The following is a 19,617-nucleotide window of genomic DNA, read 5'->3' on the forward strand; positions in this document are numbered from 1 at the left end:
CACCTTAAGGTGCAGGAGGCATTATGTTTTTGGGTTGTCCGTTCGTCTGTCCGTCCGTGCGTGTGTCCGTCCCGAAACCTTGTGAACGCGATATCTCAAAGGCCAATGAAAGGAATTTCACCAACCTTTCACCATTTGTGCGCTTTGGGACAAACATGAACTGATTAGATTTTGAGGTTAAAAGGTCACAGGTCAAGCTTACTGTGAGGTCAAATGTCCATCCCCAAACTTTGTGAACACCATCTCTCAAAGACTAATGAAAGGAATTTCACCAAACTTTCAGCATTTGTGCACTTTGGGACAGATGAAATGATTTAGATTTTGAGATCAAAAGGTCTAAGGTCAAGGTCACTGTGAGGTCAAATGTCTGTCCGAAAACTTTGTGAACACAATATCTCCAAGGCAAATGAAAGGAATTTCACCAAACTTTCACCATTTGTGTGCTTTGGGACAAACATGAACTGATTAGATTTTGAGGTTAAAAGGTCACAGGTCAAGCTTACTGTGAGGTCAAATGTCCATCCCCAAATCACAACTTAATAAGGCGTGTAGTCTACCAGGCGGAGGCATCCCCATCGACGCCGTTGGTGTCTAGTTCTATCTAGTTTTTTTTTTTTTAAATTAAATATGTCTCATTCTCATTATCTCTAGCCGCTTTATCCTGTTCTACAGGGTCGCAGGCAAGCTGGAGCCTATTCCAGCTGACTACGGGCGAAAGGCGGGGTACACCCTGGACAAGTCACCAGGTCATCACAGGGCTGACACATAGACACAGACAACCATTCACACTCACGGTCAATTTAGAGTCACCAGTTAACCTAACCTGCATGTCTTTTGGACTGTGGGGGAAACCGGAGCACCCGGAGGAAACCCACGCGGACACGGGGAGAACATGCAAACTCCTCACAGAAAGGCCCTCGCCGGCCACGGGGCTCGAACCTGGACCTTCTTGCTGTGAAGTGACAGCGCTAACCACTACACCACCATGCCGCCCAATTAAAGATGTATGCTGTACATTCTGCCACAGAAAAAGAACAGTTCAAAGAAATTACTAAAAGCCCAAATATTGCCATGACCTTCATATCCAAGATGACATTCATGCCACTGTATGTAAACTTCTGACCACAACTGTATGAATTTTATCATAGGGGACACATTTTATAACAGATTCCAGCCTCACCTGTAAACAGGGCTACAGTGAAATTTTTGGAAAGTGGATCAGGTGTATTAGGGCCACTGCAGGGGGAAAAAGAAAAGAAAAAAGTGCGGAGCTGCAGGAGGGGGTAATATTCTGAGAAAAAAAACTCAATTTACAAGATTAAAGTTATAGATTTATGAGAATAAACTCAATTTCCAAGATTAAAAAAAGTCACAAATTTAAGGGAAAAATATTTAATTTGAACTACACTTCTCAGAATGCACTGCAGCCAGGAAGCATGTGATAATTGTCTCAGAGAATATCCGAGTTTGTTTGTTTTTTCCTTGTAAATTTGTGACTTTTTAATCTTGGAATTTCTGAGGGTTTTTTTCTGTCAAATTTATGGCTTTATAATCTCAGAGAATGTACAAACTTTTTTTTTCTAAATTTATGACTTTAATCTTGGAAATTCTAAGGTTGGGTTTTTTTGGGGGCGGGTGGGGGGGACATGGTGCTTCCCAGCATCCCCAGTGTAAGTTATGTTTACGTTTGTTTCCTTTTTTTTTTTTCAGTTTTTCTTAAACTGCTGGGCTCTTGGATTCAGTAATTAATAATTCACAAATGAGTCATAATTCATAAACATCCACTAGGAAAATGTAGCTGTGATGGTCTGCTATATTCATGTAAGAATTTAATAAATATACATGTTGTTCCTTATAAAATTGATCAAAGCATTGGTCATTGGCATAAATTTGTGCTCTCAAAGCCAAAAAAATCATGTTTGTTTCCTCAATAATCCATCACTATGTGAACTTGCTATACAGCCCATCAGTGTCAAAAATCAATTGGCTCATTATCGTAAATTATACAGCAGTTAGTTCTGGTGCACTAATTTGATGAGGCAAGTGGTGTTTCATGAGTGCTGATATTTCTCAATAACAGCACTGGGTTGTTTCAATGTGTGTATCATCCTATTCCTCCTACTGCTCATCCTACTTTGAAATGGTTACTACAGTAGTGTTAGTAGCCAGGCTTGCAGTACTCGAGTCCGACTCGTGCCCTAATTTTAAAGACTCGTGACTTGACTTGGACTCAAGCACTGATGACTCGGACTCGTGCATTAACTGCATTCGGACTCGTAAATTGGAGACGAGGACTCGGATTTCTTCTTTATTTTTTGTAACATGCCATAATAATTTGGCATAAGTTATTTATATCTGCATTAATTTTTATGCTAATTTTGTGCAAGAGAATGCACATTCACTTGTTCATGCATCATGTTCAGGAACAAACTCACAATGGCGCTGAAATACCTGGAGAGAAGCCCCTAGGATTGTCCGCTTTGCTTATACAGACCTCTTGTGCAGTGGGGAAAAAATGCACTGCTGTGTGTTCCATATGTAGAAAAACTATCGAGGAGACGATGGGGACAACCTCGAACTTCAATCGTCATGTGGCAAGACTCCACCCAGAGAAGTGAGTGACACGCTATATTCATTGCTCTGTTGATAATGGGGCTTGCTTGCTGACTGATGAACTAGCGAGTGTTAACCCTCTCTCATGTTATTTGCCCTGTTGATAGTGGGCGGGGCTTGCTGAGCAAGGAACAAGCTTTTTATCTGTAGCCTATTAACTAAAATGGGGCAGTCGAGCAGTAACATTAGTCCAACACAGTAGCAGAGACGGTATCACACAAAGGCAGTAGCAGCCACCATCAGATGGTGCAGTTGGAGTCTTGTTCTCGGACTCTGCTCGGATCAATAGTGGACTCAACTCAGACTTGACTCGAAATTTTCTTTAATGACTGACTTGACCCAGACTTGAACACTGGGGACTCGAGGTTTAGTGACTCGACTACAACACTGTTAGCAGCATAAACAGCGGACATGGCAATCAATAATTTTCAGGAATATACCTTCTGACTTAAAATATGAAAGCTTGTCAGATGAAATGGAGGAATAAGCGATGCTAATTTTCCCAGAAGGACCTTGAACAGGAATGTACAAATCAACATGAGCTAACTAGCTGACATGCTATATGGCGAGTATGACTTCTTTGGGATCTGTGTACATCCACTCATGGAGCAAAAATAAATGGAACATTTGGCCATACTGTGTCCAACATGTCACTCAATATTAATTTCTTGTTAATAGAACTGTTGTATAAAAGCAATATCACACTCAAGGTTGTGCTGCTGTACTGCGGCTGTGACCAAATCACAGTCCGGCTGATATTCAAGTACAACACTCCCTCTTTGTGTGATATGTGTAGGAAAGAACAATGTGATTTTATTGATATATTTATTTTTTAAAATATGAGGTGCAATAAAATAAAAGTACACATGAATCCTGATGAGGAAAGTGAATACAGGTATATATCTCCATCATACTTCTGAACATCTGCATTCACACATCTCTCCAGCTTATCTATGTACTTTTGCACCTCTGCACCAGGGCTTTACATTAGCACCCACCCACCCGCCAAATGGGGTAAAATTCGGCTTTGGCGGGTAATAACTTTAGTCTCACTAGCCACTTTGGCGGGTGGTTGATTCTGTGGTATGACAATATATTTTAATTGTAGTTTTCTCTGAAGGCAGCTGATATAATAAACACATTGCAATGTAATATTACGCGCCTACAACTCCCATGAGCACCTGCATAAACGTTCTGACAACATATTAGAATTGTTTAGAACGTTTGTTAACGGCTCAGATAAAATCACTGATATGGTAACCTGCGGTTAATGAACGAAGCAACAAAGTTGCTGACGACTGACAAGCGCACTATGTGGCGGCATATAGCTAGAGTTTCAAACCCTGCTGCTCAGGAAAAAAGGGGCAGAGATGAGCAGGGTCGGAGCAGCATTTTCAAATCACCGAGGTCCGTGATGCACAAAGCGCGTGCCGAAACATTTTCGACATATTTAAATGACTGCACTGCGTTCCTCCGCTGAGTCGCGCGCTCATTCGCTTTTGTGTTCTTGGTCTCAGAGCCGCGCGCACGAAACAGACACGGAAGACAGAATCAGCATTTAACATCATTAACAATGCACTTTTTACGGAGACGTTTTAATGTTATTCTTTTTTTTTGTATCCAGTTGAATACTGTATTTAGCGTACAAATGTATTTTCAGCTCTTAAAAATGACCGAGGTCCGGACCTCGGGGGCCTCATAGCTGGCTACGGCCATGGAGATGAACAAGACGCTAATAGGAAGATAAGACAGTTCAATGACAAATGGAAGTTCGGGCGAGATTGGCTAGTTCATAGCAAAATCGAAAATACCATGTACTGCGAAGACTGTAGAAAATATGGCAAAGTATGACAGGCACCAGTAATGTTAAACTCGAAACTATAAAGGACCATGAAAAGTCAAATGCACACATTGGTGCAATAACATCAAAACAGGTGAAGACGGCTGGTTCACTACAGGACAGCATTGCTTTCAAGTCCCTGGCTGTCAGGAAGTCGGCTGAGCTGGAGAGGATGGAGCTGCTGTTTAGAAACGTTCACACGATTGGAAAGAAGTTGATCCCACCCCAGCTATCAACTTATGGCCTGCTGGAAGCCTCAGGTCATGAAGACCATTTTTCATGGACCATTCAGACTCATCTGATGATGAATGTAATGAGGACATTTAATGTCTCTCTCTACACATGTTCACACACACACTTAATAGATAATACATAATATACATAATAATACTTGATAATACACAATACTTGCATATCAAAACATTGAATGTTTTTCAATCATAAATGTTTTGAATTGGACTTTTAATATTAGAATCAGTTCAGTTGTACTGAATGTTATTTTTCATATTATACGATATTTCATATTGTAAGGGGCTTGAATTTGAGTTCAATAAACAGAATACTCTGTTTATATTTTTGTCTGAATTGGTTGCATGTTTTCATATAGGGAGCTACCTTAACAGCACTGAATACTTGAGTGCTACTGTAGAGATACATTATACGCTGCCATTCATAATTAAATCTACAGTGGGGCAAAAAAGTATTTAGTCAGCCACCAATTGTGCAAGTTCTCCCACTTAAAAAGATGAGAGAGGCCTGTAATTTTCATCATAGGTACACTTCAACTATGAGAGACAGAACGGGGGGAAAGAATCCAGGATATCACATTGTAGGATTTTTAATGAATTAATTGGTAAATTCCTCGGTAAAATAAGTATTTGGTCACCTACAAACAAACAAGATTTCTGGCTCTCACAGACCTGTAACAACTTCTTTAAGAGGCTCCTCTGTCCTCCACTCGTTACCTGTATTAATGGCACCTGTTTGAACTCGTTATCAGTATAAAAGACACCTGTCCACAACCTCAAATAGTCACAATCCAAACTCCACTATGGCCAAGACCAAAGAGCTGTCAAAGGACACCAGAAACAAAATTGTAGCCCTGCACCAGGCTGGGAAGACTGAATCTGCAATAGGTAAGCAGCTTGGTGTGAAGAAATCAACTGTGGGAGCAATTATTAGAAAATGGGAGACATGCAAGACCACTGATAATCTCCCTCGATCTGGGGCTCCACGCAAGATCTCACCCCATGGGGTCAAAATGATCACAAGAACGGTGAGCAAAAATCCCAGAACCACATGGGGGGACCTAGTGAATGACCTGCAGAGAGCTGGGACCAAAGTAACAAAGGCTACCATCAGTCACACACTACGCCGCCAGGGACTCAAATCCTGCAGTGCCAGACGTGTCCCCCTGCTTAAGCCAGTACATGTCCAGGCCCGTCTGAAGTTTGCTAGAGAGCATTTGGATGATCCAGAAGAGGATTGGGAGAATGTCATATGGTCAGATGAAACCAAAGTAGAACTTTTTGGTAAAAACTCAACTTGTCGTGTTTGGAGGAGAAAGAATGCTGAGTTGCATCCAAGGAACACCATACCTACTGTGAAGCATGGGGGTGGAAACATCATGCTTTGGGGCTGTTTTTCTGCAAAGGGACAGGACGACTGATCCGTGTAAAGGAAAGAATGAATGGGGCCATGTATCATGAGATTTTGAGTGAAAACCTCCTTCCATCAGCAAGGGCATTGAAGATGAAATGTGGCTGGGTCTTTCAGCATGACAATGATCCCAAACACACCACCCAGGCAATGAAGGAGTGGCTTCGTAAGAAGCATTTCAAGATCCTGGAGTGGCCTAGCCAGTCTCCAGATCTCAACCCCATAGAAAATCTTTGGAGGGAGTTGAAAGTCTGTGTTGCCCAGCGACAGCCCCAAAACATCACTGCTCTAGAGGAGATCTGCATGGAGGAATGGGCTAAAATACCAGCAACAGTGTGTGAAAACCTTGTGAAGACTTACAGAAAACGTTTGACCTCTGTCATTGCCAACAAAGGGTATATAACAAAGTATTGAGATGAACTTTTGTTATTGACCAAATACTTATTTTCCACCATAATTTGCAAATAAATTATTTAAAAATCAGACAATGTCATTTTCTGGATTTTTTTTCTCATTTTGTCACTTATAGTTGAGGTATACCTATGATGAAAATAACAGGTCTCTCTCATCTTTTTAAGTGGGAGAACTTGCACAATTGTTGACTGACTAAATACTTTTTTGCCCCACTGTAGATCTTCTGAACTTTAACGTATCATGGTGAAGAAAAAACTGTGATTTCCTGGCAACAAAATTGTGGCTAGTGAAAAGGCTGAATGGCTAGTGACTCGGGAAAACCACTAGCCACAGTGGCCGGTGAGCAAAAAAGTTAATGTAAAGCCCTGCTCTGCACATAAGTATCTTGCTTATTCTACAAACAGTACTGATGACTGATCTCTGTGAATCTCTCATATGCCTCATTAAGATACAACCCCGATTCCAAAAAAGTTGGGACAAAGTACAAATTGCAAATAAAAACGGAATGCAATGATGTGGAAGTTTCAAAATTCCATATTTTATTCAGAATAGAACATAGATGACATACACTACCATTCAAAAGTTTGGGGTCACCAAGACAATTTATAGCTTCTCTAAAGAGCTCAACTGTTTTCAGCTGTGCTAACATGATTGTACAAGGGTTTTCTAATCATCCATTAGCCTTCTGAGGCAATGAGCAAACACATTGTACCATTAGAACACTGGAGTGAGAGTTGCTGGAAATGGGCCTCTATACACCTATGGAGATATTGCACCAAAAACCAGCAGCTAGAATAGTCATTTACCACATTAGCAATGTATAGAGTGGATTTCTGATTAGTTTAAAGTGATCTTCATTGAAAAGAACAGTGCTTTTCTTTCAAAAATAAGGACATTTCAAAGTGACCCCAAACTTTTGAACGGTAGTGTATCAAATGTTTAAACTGAGAAAATGTATCATTTAAAGAGAAAAATTAGGTGATTTTAAATTTCATGACAACAACACATCTCAAAAAAGTTGGGACAAGGCCATGTTTACCACTGTGAGACATCCCCTTTTCTCTTTACAACAGTCTGTAAACGTCTGGGGACTGAGGAGACAAATTGCTCAAGTTTAGGGATAGGAATGTTAACCCATTCTTGTCTAATGTAGGATTCTAGTTGCTCAACTGTCTTAGGTCTTTTTTGTCGTATCTTCCGTTTTATGATGCGCCAAATGTTTTCTATGGGTGAAAGATCTGGACTGCAGGCTGGCCAGTTCAGTACCTGGACCCTTCTTCTACGCAGCCGTGATGCTGTAATTGATGCAGTATGTGGTTTGGCATTGTCATGTTGGAAAATGCAAGGTCTTCCCTGAAAGAGACGTCATCTGGATGGGAGCATATGTTGCTCTAGAACCTGGATATACCTTTCAGCATTGATGGTGTCTTTCCAGATGTGTAAGCTGCCCATGCCACACGCACTAATGCAACCCCATACCATCAGAGATGCAGGCTTCTGAACTGAGCGCTGATAACAACTTGGGTCATCCTTCTCCTCTTTAGTCCGAATGACACGGCGTCCCTGATTTCCATAAAGAACTTCAAATTTTGATTCGCCTGACCACAGAACAATTTTCCACTTTGCCACAGTACATTTTAAATGAGCCTTGGCCCAGAGAAGACGTCTGTGCTTCTGGATCATGTTTAGATACGGCTTCTTCTTTGAACTATAGAGTTTTAGCTGGCAACGGCGGATGGCATGGTGAATTGTGTTCACAGATAATGTTCTCTGGAAATATTCCTGAGCCCATTTTGTGATTTCCAATACAGAAGCATGCCTGTATGTGATGCAGTGCCATCTAAAGTCCCGAAGATCATGGGCACCCAGTATGGTTTTCCGGCCTTGACCCTTACGCACAGAGATTCTTCCAGATTCTCTGAATCTTTTGATGATATTATGCACTGTAGATGATGATATGTTCAAACTCTTTGCAATTTTACACTGTCGAACTCCTTTCTGATATTGCTCCACTATTTGTCGGGGCAGAATTAGGGGGATTGGTCATCCTCTTCCCATCTTTGCTTCTGAGAGCCGCTGCCACTCCAAGATGCTCTTTTTATACCCAGTCATGTTAATGACCTATTGCCAATTGACCTAATGAGTTGCAATTTGGTCCTCCAGCTGTTCCTTTTTTGTACCTTTAACTTTTCCGGCCTCTTATTGCCCCTGTCCCAACTTTTTTGAGATGTGTTGCTGTCATGAAGTTTCAAATGAGCCAATATTTGGCATGAAATTTCAAAATGTCTCACTTTCGACATTTGATATGTTTTCTATGTTTTATTGTGAATACAACATCAGTTTTTGAGATTTGTAAATTATTGCATTCAGTTTTTATTTACAATTTGTACTTTGTCCCAACTTTTTTGGAGTCGGGTTTGTATTTTGATAATATACTGGATGACGTTCACTGGAATTTGAGAGACAGCATTTTTATTTTTTGTAAATTCGATAAATTAAAACTTTTATACACAACATTTGACAATCATTTCTGCTTAGAATGTAAAAAAAAAAAACAGCGAAATGACGGTAGCAATTTGTGAAAACTGCTATAATAATAATTCTTGAAAAATAAAAAAAGATGCGTTCTTTCCATCACATACTTTTATTCCATATTTTGTTGCTTTTTTTGTATTTTGGGGGTTTTGTCTTCAAGTGGAGTTTTTATTTCATCCTCAGTTGGTTCAGCAACACACTCCAGCATTTTGTTTTTCTCTACTCATGGTATATGAGCTGACAGCCTAGTAGTAGAGTAGCCAATCAGAGCATGCAATTGCTCATATTCAGTGAATGTGGAGAGTATATTAGCAGATATACAGGTCATTTCACTGTAGGCAGAAGTAACACAGCTCTTATGCTGCGAAAACGCACAAAAAAGCAGATCTAAAATGGGAAAGAGCTGTTGTGTGATTGACTGTACAAATAGATTTAACAAAAAATCAGAACTCTTTCTACAGACTGCTGAAAGCCATCAGAAAGATTTATTAAGAAAAAAAACATTATTAACTTTTTAATTTTTCATAAAAGAAATATTTTAGAATAAAAATGAATATAACCATACAAACAAATTAACCAGTCTCGGAATATCACATCTGATATTTGTCTTTAGATGCATGTGTACAGTGCCTTGAAAAAGTATTCATACCCCTTGAACTTTTTCACATTTTTCCACCTTACAACCACGAACTTAAAAGTTTTTTATTGAGATTTTATGTGATAGACCAACACAGAGTAGCACATAATTGTGAAGTGAAACGAAAATGATAAATGGTCTTCAAAATTTTAAACAAATAAAAATCTGAAAAATGTGGTGTGCATTAGTATTCAGCCCCTCTACGTGAATACTTTGTAGAGCCACCTTTTGCTGCAATTACAGCTGCAAGTCTTTTGTGGTATGTCTCTACCAGCTTTGCACATCTAGACACTGAAATTTTTGCCCATTCTTCTTTGCAAAATAGCTCAAGCTCAGCCAGATTGGATGGAGAGCGTCTGTGAACAGCAATTTTCAAGTCTTGCCACAGATGCTCAATGGGATTTAGGTCTGGACTTTGACTGGGCCATTCTAACACATGAATATTCTTTGATCTAAACCATTCCATTGTAGTTCTGGCTGTATATTTAGGGTCATTGTCTTGCTGGAAGGTGAATCTCCTTCCCAGTCTCAAGTCTTTTGCAGCCTCCAACAGGTTTTCTTCCAGGATTGCCCTGTATTTAGCTCCATCCATCTTCCCATCAACTCTGACCAGCTTCCCTGTCCCTGCTGAAGAAAAGCATCCCCATAGCATGATGCTGCCACCACCATGTTTCACAGTGGGGATGGTGCGTGCAGGGTGATGAGCAGTGTTAGTTTTCCGCCACGCATAGTGCTTTGCATTTAGGCCAAAAAGTTCAACTTTGGTCTCATCTGACCAAAGCACCTTCTTCCACATGTTTGCTGTGTTCCCTACATGGCTTCTTATGCCTGTCTTTCAACAATGGCTTTCTTCTTGCCACTCTTCCAAAAAGGCCAGATTTGTGGAGCGTACGACTTATAGTTGTCTTGTGCACAGATTCTCCCACCTGAGCTGTGGATTTCTGCAGCCCCTCCAGAGTGATCATGGGCCTCTTGGCTGCTTCTCTGACCCATGCTGTCCTTGCTCGCTCTGTCAGTTTAGTTGGACGGCCATGTCTTGGTAGGTTTGCAGTTGTGCCATACTTTTTCCATTTTTGAATGATGGATTGAACAGTGCTTCTTGAGATGTTCAGAGCTTGGGATATATATTTTTTTTATAACCTAACCCTGAGCGGCACGGTGGTGTAGTGGTTAGCGCTGTCGCCTCACAGCAAGAAGGTCCGGGTTCGAGCCCCGTGGCCGGCGAGGGCCTTTCTGTGCGGAGTTTGCATGTTCTCCCCGTGTCCGCGTGGGTTTCCTCCGGGTGCTCCGGTTTCCCCCACAGTCCAAAGACATGCAGGTTAGGTTAACTGGTGACTCTAAATTGAGCGTAGGTGTGAATGTGAGTGTGAATGGTTGTCTGTGTCTATGTGTCAGCCCTGTGATGACCTGGCGACTTGTCCAGGGTGTACCCCGCCTCTCGCCCGTAGCCAGCTGGGATAGGCTCCAGCTTGCCTGTGACCCTGTAGAACAGGATAAAGCGGCTAGAGATAATGAGATGAGATGAGAACCTAACCCTGCTTTAAACTTCTCCAGTACTTTATCCCTGACCTGTCTGGTGAGTTCTTTGGTCTTCATGATGCTGTTTGTTCTTCAGTGTTCTCTAACAAACCACTGAGGTCTTCACAGAACAAGTGTATTTACGCTGAGAGTAAATTACACACAGTAGGACTCTATTAACTAATTAGATGACTTCTGAAGGCAATTGATTGCACTGGATTGTATTTAGAGGAATCAGAGGACAGGGGGCTGAATACTAATGCACACCACATTTTTCAGATTTTTATTTGTTTAAAATTTTGAAGACCATTTATCATTTTCGTTTCACTTCACAATTATGTGCTACTCTGTGTTGGTCTATCACATAAAATCTCAATAAAAAACTTTTAAGTTTGTGGTTGTAAGGTGGAAAAATGTGAAAAAGTTCAAGGGGTATGCATACTTTTTCAAGGCACTGTATGTTCAGGTGTGTTGTGGTTGAAATGAGCTGCTGCTGTAGCTGTCACACGAGAACAAAACAAAGTGCAAAGTCTAACTGAATCAGATGTGATTAGACACAACTAACCCATCATAAAACACATCTCTTTCAGCTGCTCCCAGTCTTATATGATGTAAATGACGCTAACATCACTGTTTTGTTTCTATAATGGCTCATTCTGTAATATTTTCTAAATTATTCTGTAGAAAAATGCAAAAATCATGATTTTTTTTTTCACTGAAGTGAAAGAACATCACCCAGTTTCATTCACTGCCTGTGTTCACTATAACAGTTCCTTTTTGGAGGCAATTGCATGGCCATTACTGCAGTATTGTTACCTGGTAGCTTTATGAATGAAACCTCAAAAAGCACACAAGTTTCTGCCACCTTCATCTCCATGCTGATCAGACTAGACCAGTGTCATGCCATGCTGACCAAGTGATTCAAGGGAAGGTTGTATTAAGAGAAATTAATGCCAACATTACTGTCATAGGCAAACGGGCAGGTGGTCAGCCAACAAACATAAGATAGGCAAGATAGTAAGGTGGTCAGCCAACAAACATAAGATAGGCAAGATAGTATGGTGTCAAATCAAGGTAAAAAAATCATATGCATAAGTGCAAAATCACACAATTGGGGGGAAAGAAACCACCCTTGTGCACAAATCACTTTTTTGCGTGAAGTTATTTTTTTTTTTTATTGAACACAAAAGGGTGATTGGTAACATGGTGGTGCAGTGGTTACCCTTCTGTGTCTTCGATCAAGGCTTTCTGTGTGGAGTTTGCATGAGGGTTTCCTCCAGGTTCTTCAGTTTCCTCCCACAGTCCAAAGACATGTGGATTAGGTTAACTGGCTACTCTAAATTGCCCATAAGAGTGAGTGCGAGTGGCTGTCTGTCTCTCTGTGTTAGTCCCATGATAGATTGGCAACCTGTCCAAGGTGTACCCCGCCTCTCACCCAAAGTTAGCTGAATTAACGCCAGCTTACCTGTGACCCTCAGTGGATAAGTGATATATAGAAAATGAACAAATGAAAAGAGCTGTTTTAAGCAATTGTGTTTTGCTTTAATTATGGTGTAAAAAGGGCATTATAACAGTAACTACTACCAAGAAGAAGAAGAATTGTGCAAGTCAAGTTCGCCATACCTTGTGTCTGAAAGTGTGCATAGTAAGTCAAGTTTTTGTATTGCGCTTTTAACAATAGACATTGTCACAAAGAAGCTTAACAGATAATTAAAGACTTTATACATGAGCTAATTTTATCCCTAATTTATCCCCAGTGAGCAAACCTGTGGCGACGGTGGCAAGGAAAAATTCCCTCAGACGACATGAGGAAAAAACCTCGAGAGGAACCAGACTCAAAAGGGAACCCATCCTCATTTGGGTGATAACAGACAACGTGATTTATAAATAACCCATTTCAAAAACAGTGTTCTATATAGTCACAAAGTATAACTGTGAAACCAGGAAATTCATTATAGTTTTAGCATGAAGTCTGTTTTGGTGACGTTATAAACTTCATTGATGGAAACTTGAGTGCAAAACTGTTCATGACAACTGCAGTCGGAAAGTTAGCAAGTCAACTGTCATCCTCAGCCATAAAAGCATGACTGTAAGTGTCCAGAGCATCTTCCAAGTGCAACTTTCGACTGTCCATATGGGGCCGTCCTCCACAGGAGCGATGTGATGAGACTCCAGCCAGATGTAGGGCATCAGGATGGATCAGGCAGGTCTGAGGAGCAGGTCTGTACTTTTTGAAATTAATTTCTAAAAAGTACACAAAAATGCTGATGAATCAGTTTCCAACAACTACAATCATGTAAAAAAATGCAATACCCAATGTGCTAGGCTATATATGAAATGTTTGTTTTTAAATAAATACATAATGGTAAAACATTAGCACAATATGTCGTTTGATGCATGAGTGTCCTCTGCAGCCATGTTTACTGAAACAATACTTACCTCCCCTTTTTCTCATCTCATATTTAATGTTCAATATTTTCCACCTCAACCAAACATAAAGACTTTTTTGGGGGGTGATTTATACACTGTAGACTTTCAGATCTCAACTTTTATATGCATTTTTAAATTTTTCATAAAAGAGCTGGATGGAAAACATAATATGCATGAAGGTCCTGGTTATTCAAGGACGTGTGCTTATTCAGCGAAGGTATGTGCAATCAGAAATCCAGGCACTATGAATGAGAATATTTTGCTTATAAGTCTCTTGACTGGGTGTGGAGTCAATCAGCTGTCATTGTGTTGGCTAGGAATCATGGGTATTGTTCTCTCAACTGCATGTTGAGCCATGAGCAAGCATCCATACAGGTGTAAGAATCGGCAACAATATAATATTTTACATGACTATATAATGAAAAATGCAGCCGTCTAGATAAACATCACTGGTACAAAGGCTGTGGTTTCGGATTCATGTCGGATCATCAATAATCATCAACTAGCAATAATATTATTGCTGTAATGTTTGAAGTAAACTAGCCCCAGATTGTTGCTGCTAATACTCTTTTGCTATAATCAGTAACCTCACTTTGATTTATTTCATTTGGATTCACTTGGCATCATTGTTTTCCTTTAGGACTAGCAAAACTGTTTAAATGTAAGTCCAATGGCTCTTACTTGACACTGACATTTTAAATTACAGCTCTAAATCAAGTCAAGCATTTATTCCATGAATATCAGGCAGGAATATTAGCTGGGTTTTAGAATCACAGACAAGCTATATAATATGTAATAAATGTCTGAGTCAAAGCCATTTAAATTCCAATCTAAAGCTAAATCATCAGAATGTAATTCAGTGTCGCTAATATTTCCAACACTGAAAAGCATCAGGTTAGTATGAATTTATATTGTTATATGGCATTAGCTACTTCTAGTAAAAATTGTGTGCTCTGATTGGTTCCTTGGCAGGCAGAATTTTATCGTAATGCCCGTGGGCAATTATGGACTTTCTTTCCAAAGCAACAGCTTTCAATGTTGCAAAAAAGAAAAAGAAAGATTGGAAATCAAAACAGAATTTAAAAAAAAAACACCGAAAGACAAACGAGTCACTGAGTTATTCAAGAAATAAGCAACGAAGAGCTTTCAGAAACCACTAACCGCTAACAGAAATTCAGTTTTGAAACCACTAGTTGTTTATTCTGCACACGTGACTCAACTACGTTACAAATATGACGTGACCAAAAGCAGCATCATGCCTTGTTATAAAGATCATCTATTTTAATCGTAGAAATTTTAAAAAGCCATATAATAAACTCCTTATTAACCTTGCTTGCTCGGTCTTTATGGGAAAATATCAGACCGAGGTCTTGACAGTACAAAAAGACCTCGCACTCAGTTAATAAGTAGTTAGTACTGAACATCACCTTGGCGAAGCCTGGATAAACCCACTTTTGAAGTTTGTTGAAGAACGAACATGAAAGCAGCTGAAATGACAAGCATGTGTTTCAGAGAAAGAGGTTTTATTATTATTCCAGTTCTCCAGCTTCAGGCTTTTATTCACTTAACTTCACTGAAACGAGATTGTATGGCATTGAACGATTCTAAAATGACGGCACATTTTATTCAGCATGTATATTGCAGAGACCTTATTATGTATGATTGTGTTTTGCAGGATGAGAAGAATCAGGTTTTAACAACCAACATCTGGTTACAGCTGGTAAGCCTACTTACACAAACATCATGTGAAAAATGTGATTTCAGTAACTTTGACAGTGACATGGTTCTTGGTGCCAGACAGACTGTTTTGAATATTTCAGAAACTGCTGATCTCTCGGGGCTTTTCATCCAAAAACAGTCTCGAGATGAAGACTGGAAAAAGAGCAAACAATGTTTTCCCAATCTTTAATTGCCTAATTTGGGTGAGCCTGTGCCCAATGTAGCCTCATATTCCTGTGAGGCTAGAGAACACCCTGTGTTCACTACTGTATTCTGGTGTTGTAGCCCATGCACCACAAGGTGTGGCATGTTTGTGCCATCTGAGATGCTTTTCTCTTCAACATGTTAGTAAACGATTGGCTGATTGGATAACTGCATAAATAAGCAGCTGCACAGGTGTTCCTATGAAAGTTCTTGGTGAGTGAGCGTAAATAGGAATAGCAGCCTTGAACCTAAACAGTTGTAGTTTCAGTAAGTTCTATCTTTAAGGGCTGTGCAACTCAGAATCATCCATACATACATACGGAACATGCATACTAGCGAGTGGCCTAGTGGTTAGCGTGTCTGCCTCTCGATCAGGAGTTCTACTCATGGGCGGGTCATACCAAAGACCATCATAAAAATGGTGCCTACTGCCACCTGGCAAGGCACATGTACAGATGCGAGTGGGGAGTCAAACTCTGTTACCAGAGGACTAGCCCCCCACTGTAACCCTAGTTATGTAATATAGGTGAGAGGCCAAGGGCTATGAAACTGAGATTGGTGCTGCCAAATGTGCCATGAATGGTGCGGGAAGGACTTTTGATAGATATACATGTCCCCTCCTTGAATCGCCACCTTAACGTGGTGGAGGGGTTTGAGTGCCTCAGGGACTCTAGGAGTTATGTTGTCAGGGGCATTTGCCCCTGGTAGGGTCTCCCAAGGCAAACAGGTCCTAGATGAGAGGTCAGACAAAGAGCGGTTCAGAATGACCCTTATGAGAGGAAAAGCAGGTATTCAAGTGCCCTTGCCCAGACCAGGGATATTGGGGCCCCACCCTGGTACAAGTACTAGATGTAGTAGTTTTTGTTGTGGGGTATACTCATTTTTGCACCACCCTAATTTGAGTAAAACTGAAAAAAATGTGTAATCTAGGTTATATTATTAACCTTACTTTCACGTTATAAGTTAAACAGATGTTATTTTAAACTTTGTCTTGTCAACATTTTGGAAATTGTTTGTGTTCATTGAGATATTGTTTAAAATGTTACTTTTCAAAGGGGGTGTACTCATTTACGCTGAGCACTGTACGTACATCCGTACATACATGTGTGTGTGTGTGTGTGTGTTTATGAGAGAGAGATGCATGTTTTGACTTGCATGTTTTTATTTATTGTAGCATGAAATATTACGTAGTAGACTAGATAAGAAATTTATTGATTTCGACAGGTCCTCTTTGTTCAAGTCTTAACGGCCATGTATGAGTCTGAGATCATTACTGATTACTTCAGGTGGGGTTTACATTAGACCGTATCAGCGGATCATCAGATTAACGTTTTTAAAACGATTAGTGTGCACACAGCAACACCAATACACGATACGCGTGCACACAGCAACGCCAATACACGGATACGCTCGGCTCCGCAGGCATCCTGCGCTCCAAATCACTCCGCCCTGAACAGCGAGTGCCCTCTGGAGGGTGCGCACTCCGGCCCTGCGCAGCTCACAGAGCGCGCGAGTGAAGCGCACGAGCAATGATTCGGGACTGAGACGCTGTGTGTGTGATCCCAGCGCATATCACTTACCACTTGCAAGTGGAAGGATGGCAAGCCTAAAGACCATCATAACTACACAATGGGCAGTATTTGCATCAGTATTTGCAGTATTTTCATACTTTTATACTCTTTAATGAAAGGTGATACAAGGCGGAAGTCCGCGCCATTTTTCAGCAGTCGCGTCACATGACCAACGCCAGCAAATCAGGAAGGTGGATGTCACAGTGACGTTGTCCAATGACGATGCCAGCTAGAGCTCAGCACAGCGTATCCACGTATTCTCAATGTTTACACAGCACTGGACCAGACACGATCTGGATTGAATACGTGGACCCTGGCGGATTCCCGTTTCCCGGCGTTTCCAGGCGTTTTAATGTAAACGGACAGTACATCCGTGAAGAAAACGAGACAGATACGGTCTAATGTAAACTTGGCCTCAGTCTTGAGGAATTGCATGCAAAAGGCTAAATTAAATTTCCTAATAACTGAATGGCCTCTCTTTGGGGACAGTTTGGCTCGATAATGCTGCCTTCTTTGTGTTTGACCCAGATAAGGTGCCAGTTGTTTACAATTACTTAACATAGATACTTGATGTTCAACCTGAGAATTTTTTTTTTTGCAAATATACACTCACCTGGCGACTTGTCCAGGGTGTACCCCGCCTCTCGCCCGTAGTCAGCTGGGATAGGCTCCAGCTTGCCTGCGACCCTGTAGAACAGGATAAAGCAGCTAGAGATAATGAGATGAGATGAGATATACACTCATTCTGAATTTGATGCCAACAACACATTCCAAAAAAAGTTGGGATGGGGCAACAAAAAAACTGGGAAAGTTGTAGAATGCTCAAAAAACATCTTTTTGGAACATTTTTCAGGCAAGGCAAGGCAAGTTTATTTATATAGCACATTTCATACACAGTGGCAGTTCAATGTGCTTTACAGAAGTAAAAGCAAAACAGTAAACAATAGAAAATAAAATTACATAAAATAAATGGGGAAGAAAATTAATAAGAATTAAAGAATAGTAGAAATAAAATAATAAAATGAGATAAAAGTTCAATTAAAAAAAACAGCAGAATAAAATAGAATAAAAGTTAAGTAAAATTTAAAACATGGAGAGACTGTAAAAGTAAAGAGTTTAAAACATGTAGAGATGACAATATTAATTTAGCAGAAAGCATCTGAAAACAGCTACTTTAAAGAAGTTAATTGGAAAGGCTCATTTGTTCACAAGCAAGGATGGGGCAAGGTTCACTACTGTGAACAAATACAGCCTTAAATCAGGAAAAAAAAAGTCGGGATAGTATGTTGAAGTTGAAATTAAAACTGAGAACAATGAAATGTAAATCATCTTTGACCTGTATTGTTTTGCATACAACACAGTAGCACAGTACGGGGTCGTCGTTGTCATATTTTTTCTTCCAAAATTTGCCACACATTCTCTATTGGGAACAGAGGGGACAGGCACCCACTTCTTCCGCAGCCATGCCTTTGTAATGCGTTGTTGTTGTTGTAGTTTTCAGAATGTGGTTTTGCATCATCTTCTTGAAATACCCCTGGAAAAGATGTCATCTTGAAGGCAGCATATGTTGCTCCAAAATCTCAATGTACTCTTCCGCATTAATGCTGCCATCACAGAAGTGTAAGTTACCTTTGCCAAGGGCATTGACACAACCCATACCATGAAAGACTCTTGCTTTTGGACTTGTTGCTGGTAAAAGTCTGGATGGTCCTTTTTGTCTTTGGTCCACAGTACACAGCATCCATTTCTTCCAAAAAATACCTGGAATACTGATTTGTCTGACCACAATACATGTTTCCACTGTATGATAGTCCATCCTAGGCCTTTCCTGGATACTGATTTTGTACCAATTCATCATTGCAGTCACCTGCTGACATCACCTGTTTCAAATCACATCATTATTTAATTGTTTTACTAGCCCTAACTTGCCCCGTCCCAACTTTTTTGGAATTTGTTGCAGGCCTGAAATGCAGGAATGGATGTATATTTACAAATGAAATGAAGATGACCAGACAGAACATGAAAGATCTTGGGTTCATACTGTCTGCAATGAAATACAAGTCAAAGTAAATTTAGAAATCTGTGCTTTCTTTTTTTTCATTTGCATTTTCTATACCATCCCAACATTTTCTGATTTGGGGTTGTAGTTCAACAGTTTAAGAACAATGTTTCTAAGTGTACAACTGCAAGGTATTTAGGGATTGTATTGTACAGCATAATGTAAGGACATTACTAAATGGGTTCAGGAACACTTCAAAAAAAACATTGTCAGTCAACAGTTTGTCGCTGTATCTACCATGCAAAGTGAATGTCATAAATCAACAACATTCAGAAACAGTGATGCCTTCTGTGGGCCCAAGCTCATCGGAGATGGACTGATGCAAAGTGGGAAAGTGTACTGTGGTCTGACGAGTCTACATTTCAAATTGTTTTTGGAAATCATGGATATTGTGTCCTCCAGGATAAAGAGGAAAAGG

The 19,617-nt window shown here is 40.3% G+C and overlaps 1 protein-coding gene across 1 annotated transcript in view; it reads left to right on the plus strand.

The window, feature by feature from the left end:
- LOC132873317 (neuronal acetylcholine receptor subunit alpha-7) overlaps positions 1–19,617 on the plus strand; it is a 60,189-nt gene that overhangs the window by 10,694 nt on the left and 29,878 nt on the right. The window contains exon 3 of the mRNA XM_060908731.1: positions 15,322–15,366. Coding sequence (XP_060764714.1) covers positions 15,322–15,366 — 45 coding nt within the window. The remainder of the gene's footprint in view (positions 1–15,321; positions 15,367–19,617) is intronic.

Source organism: Neoarius graeffei, chromosome 2, assembly GCF_027579695.1.
Source record: "Neoarius graeffei isolate fNeoGra1 chromosome 2, fNeoGra1.pri, whole genome shotgun sequence".
Lineage (NCBI taxonomy): Eukaryota > Metazoa > Chordata > Actinopteri > Siluriformes > Ariidae > Neoarius > Neoarius graeffei.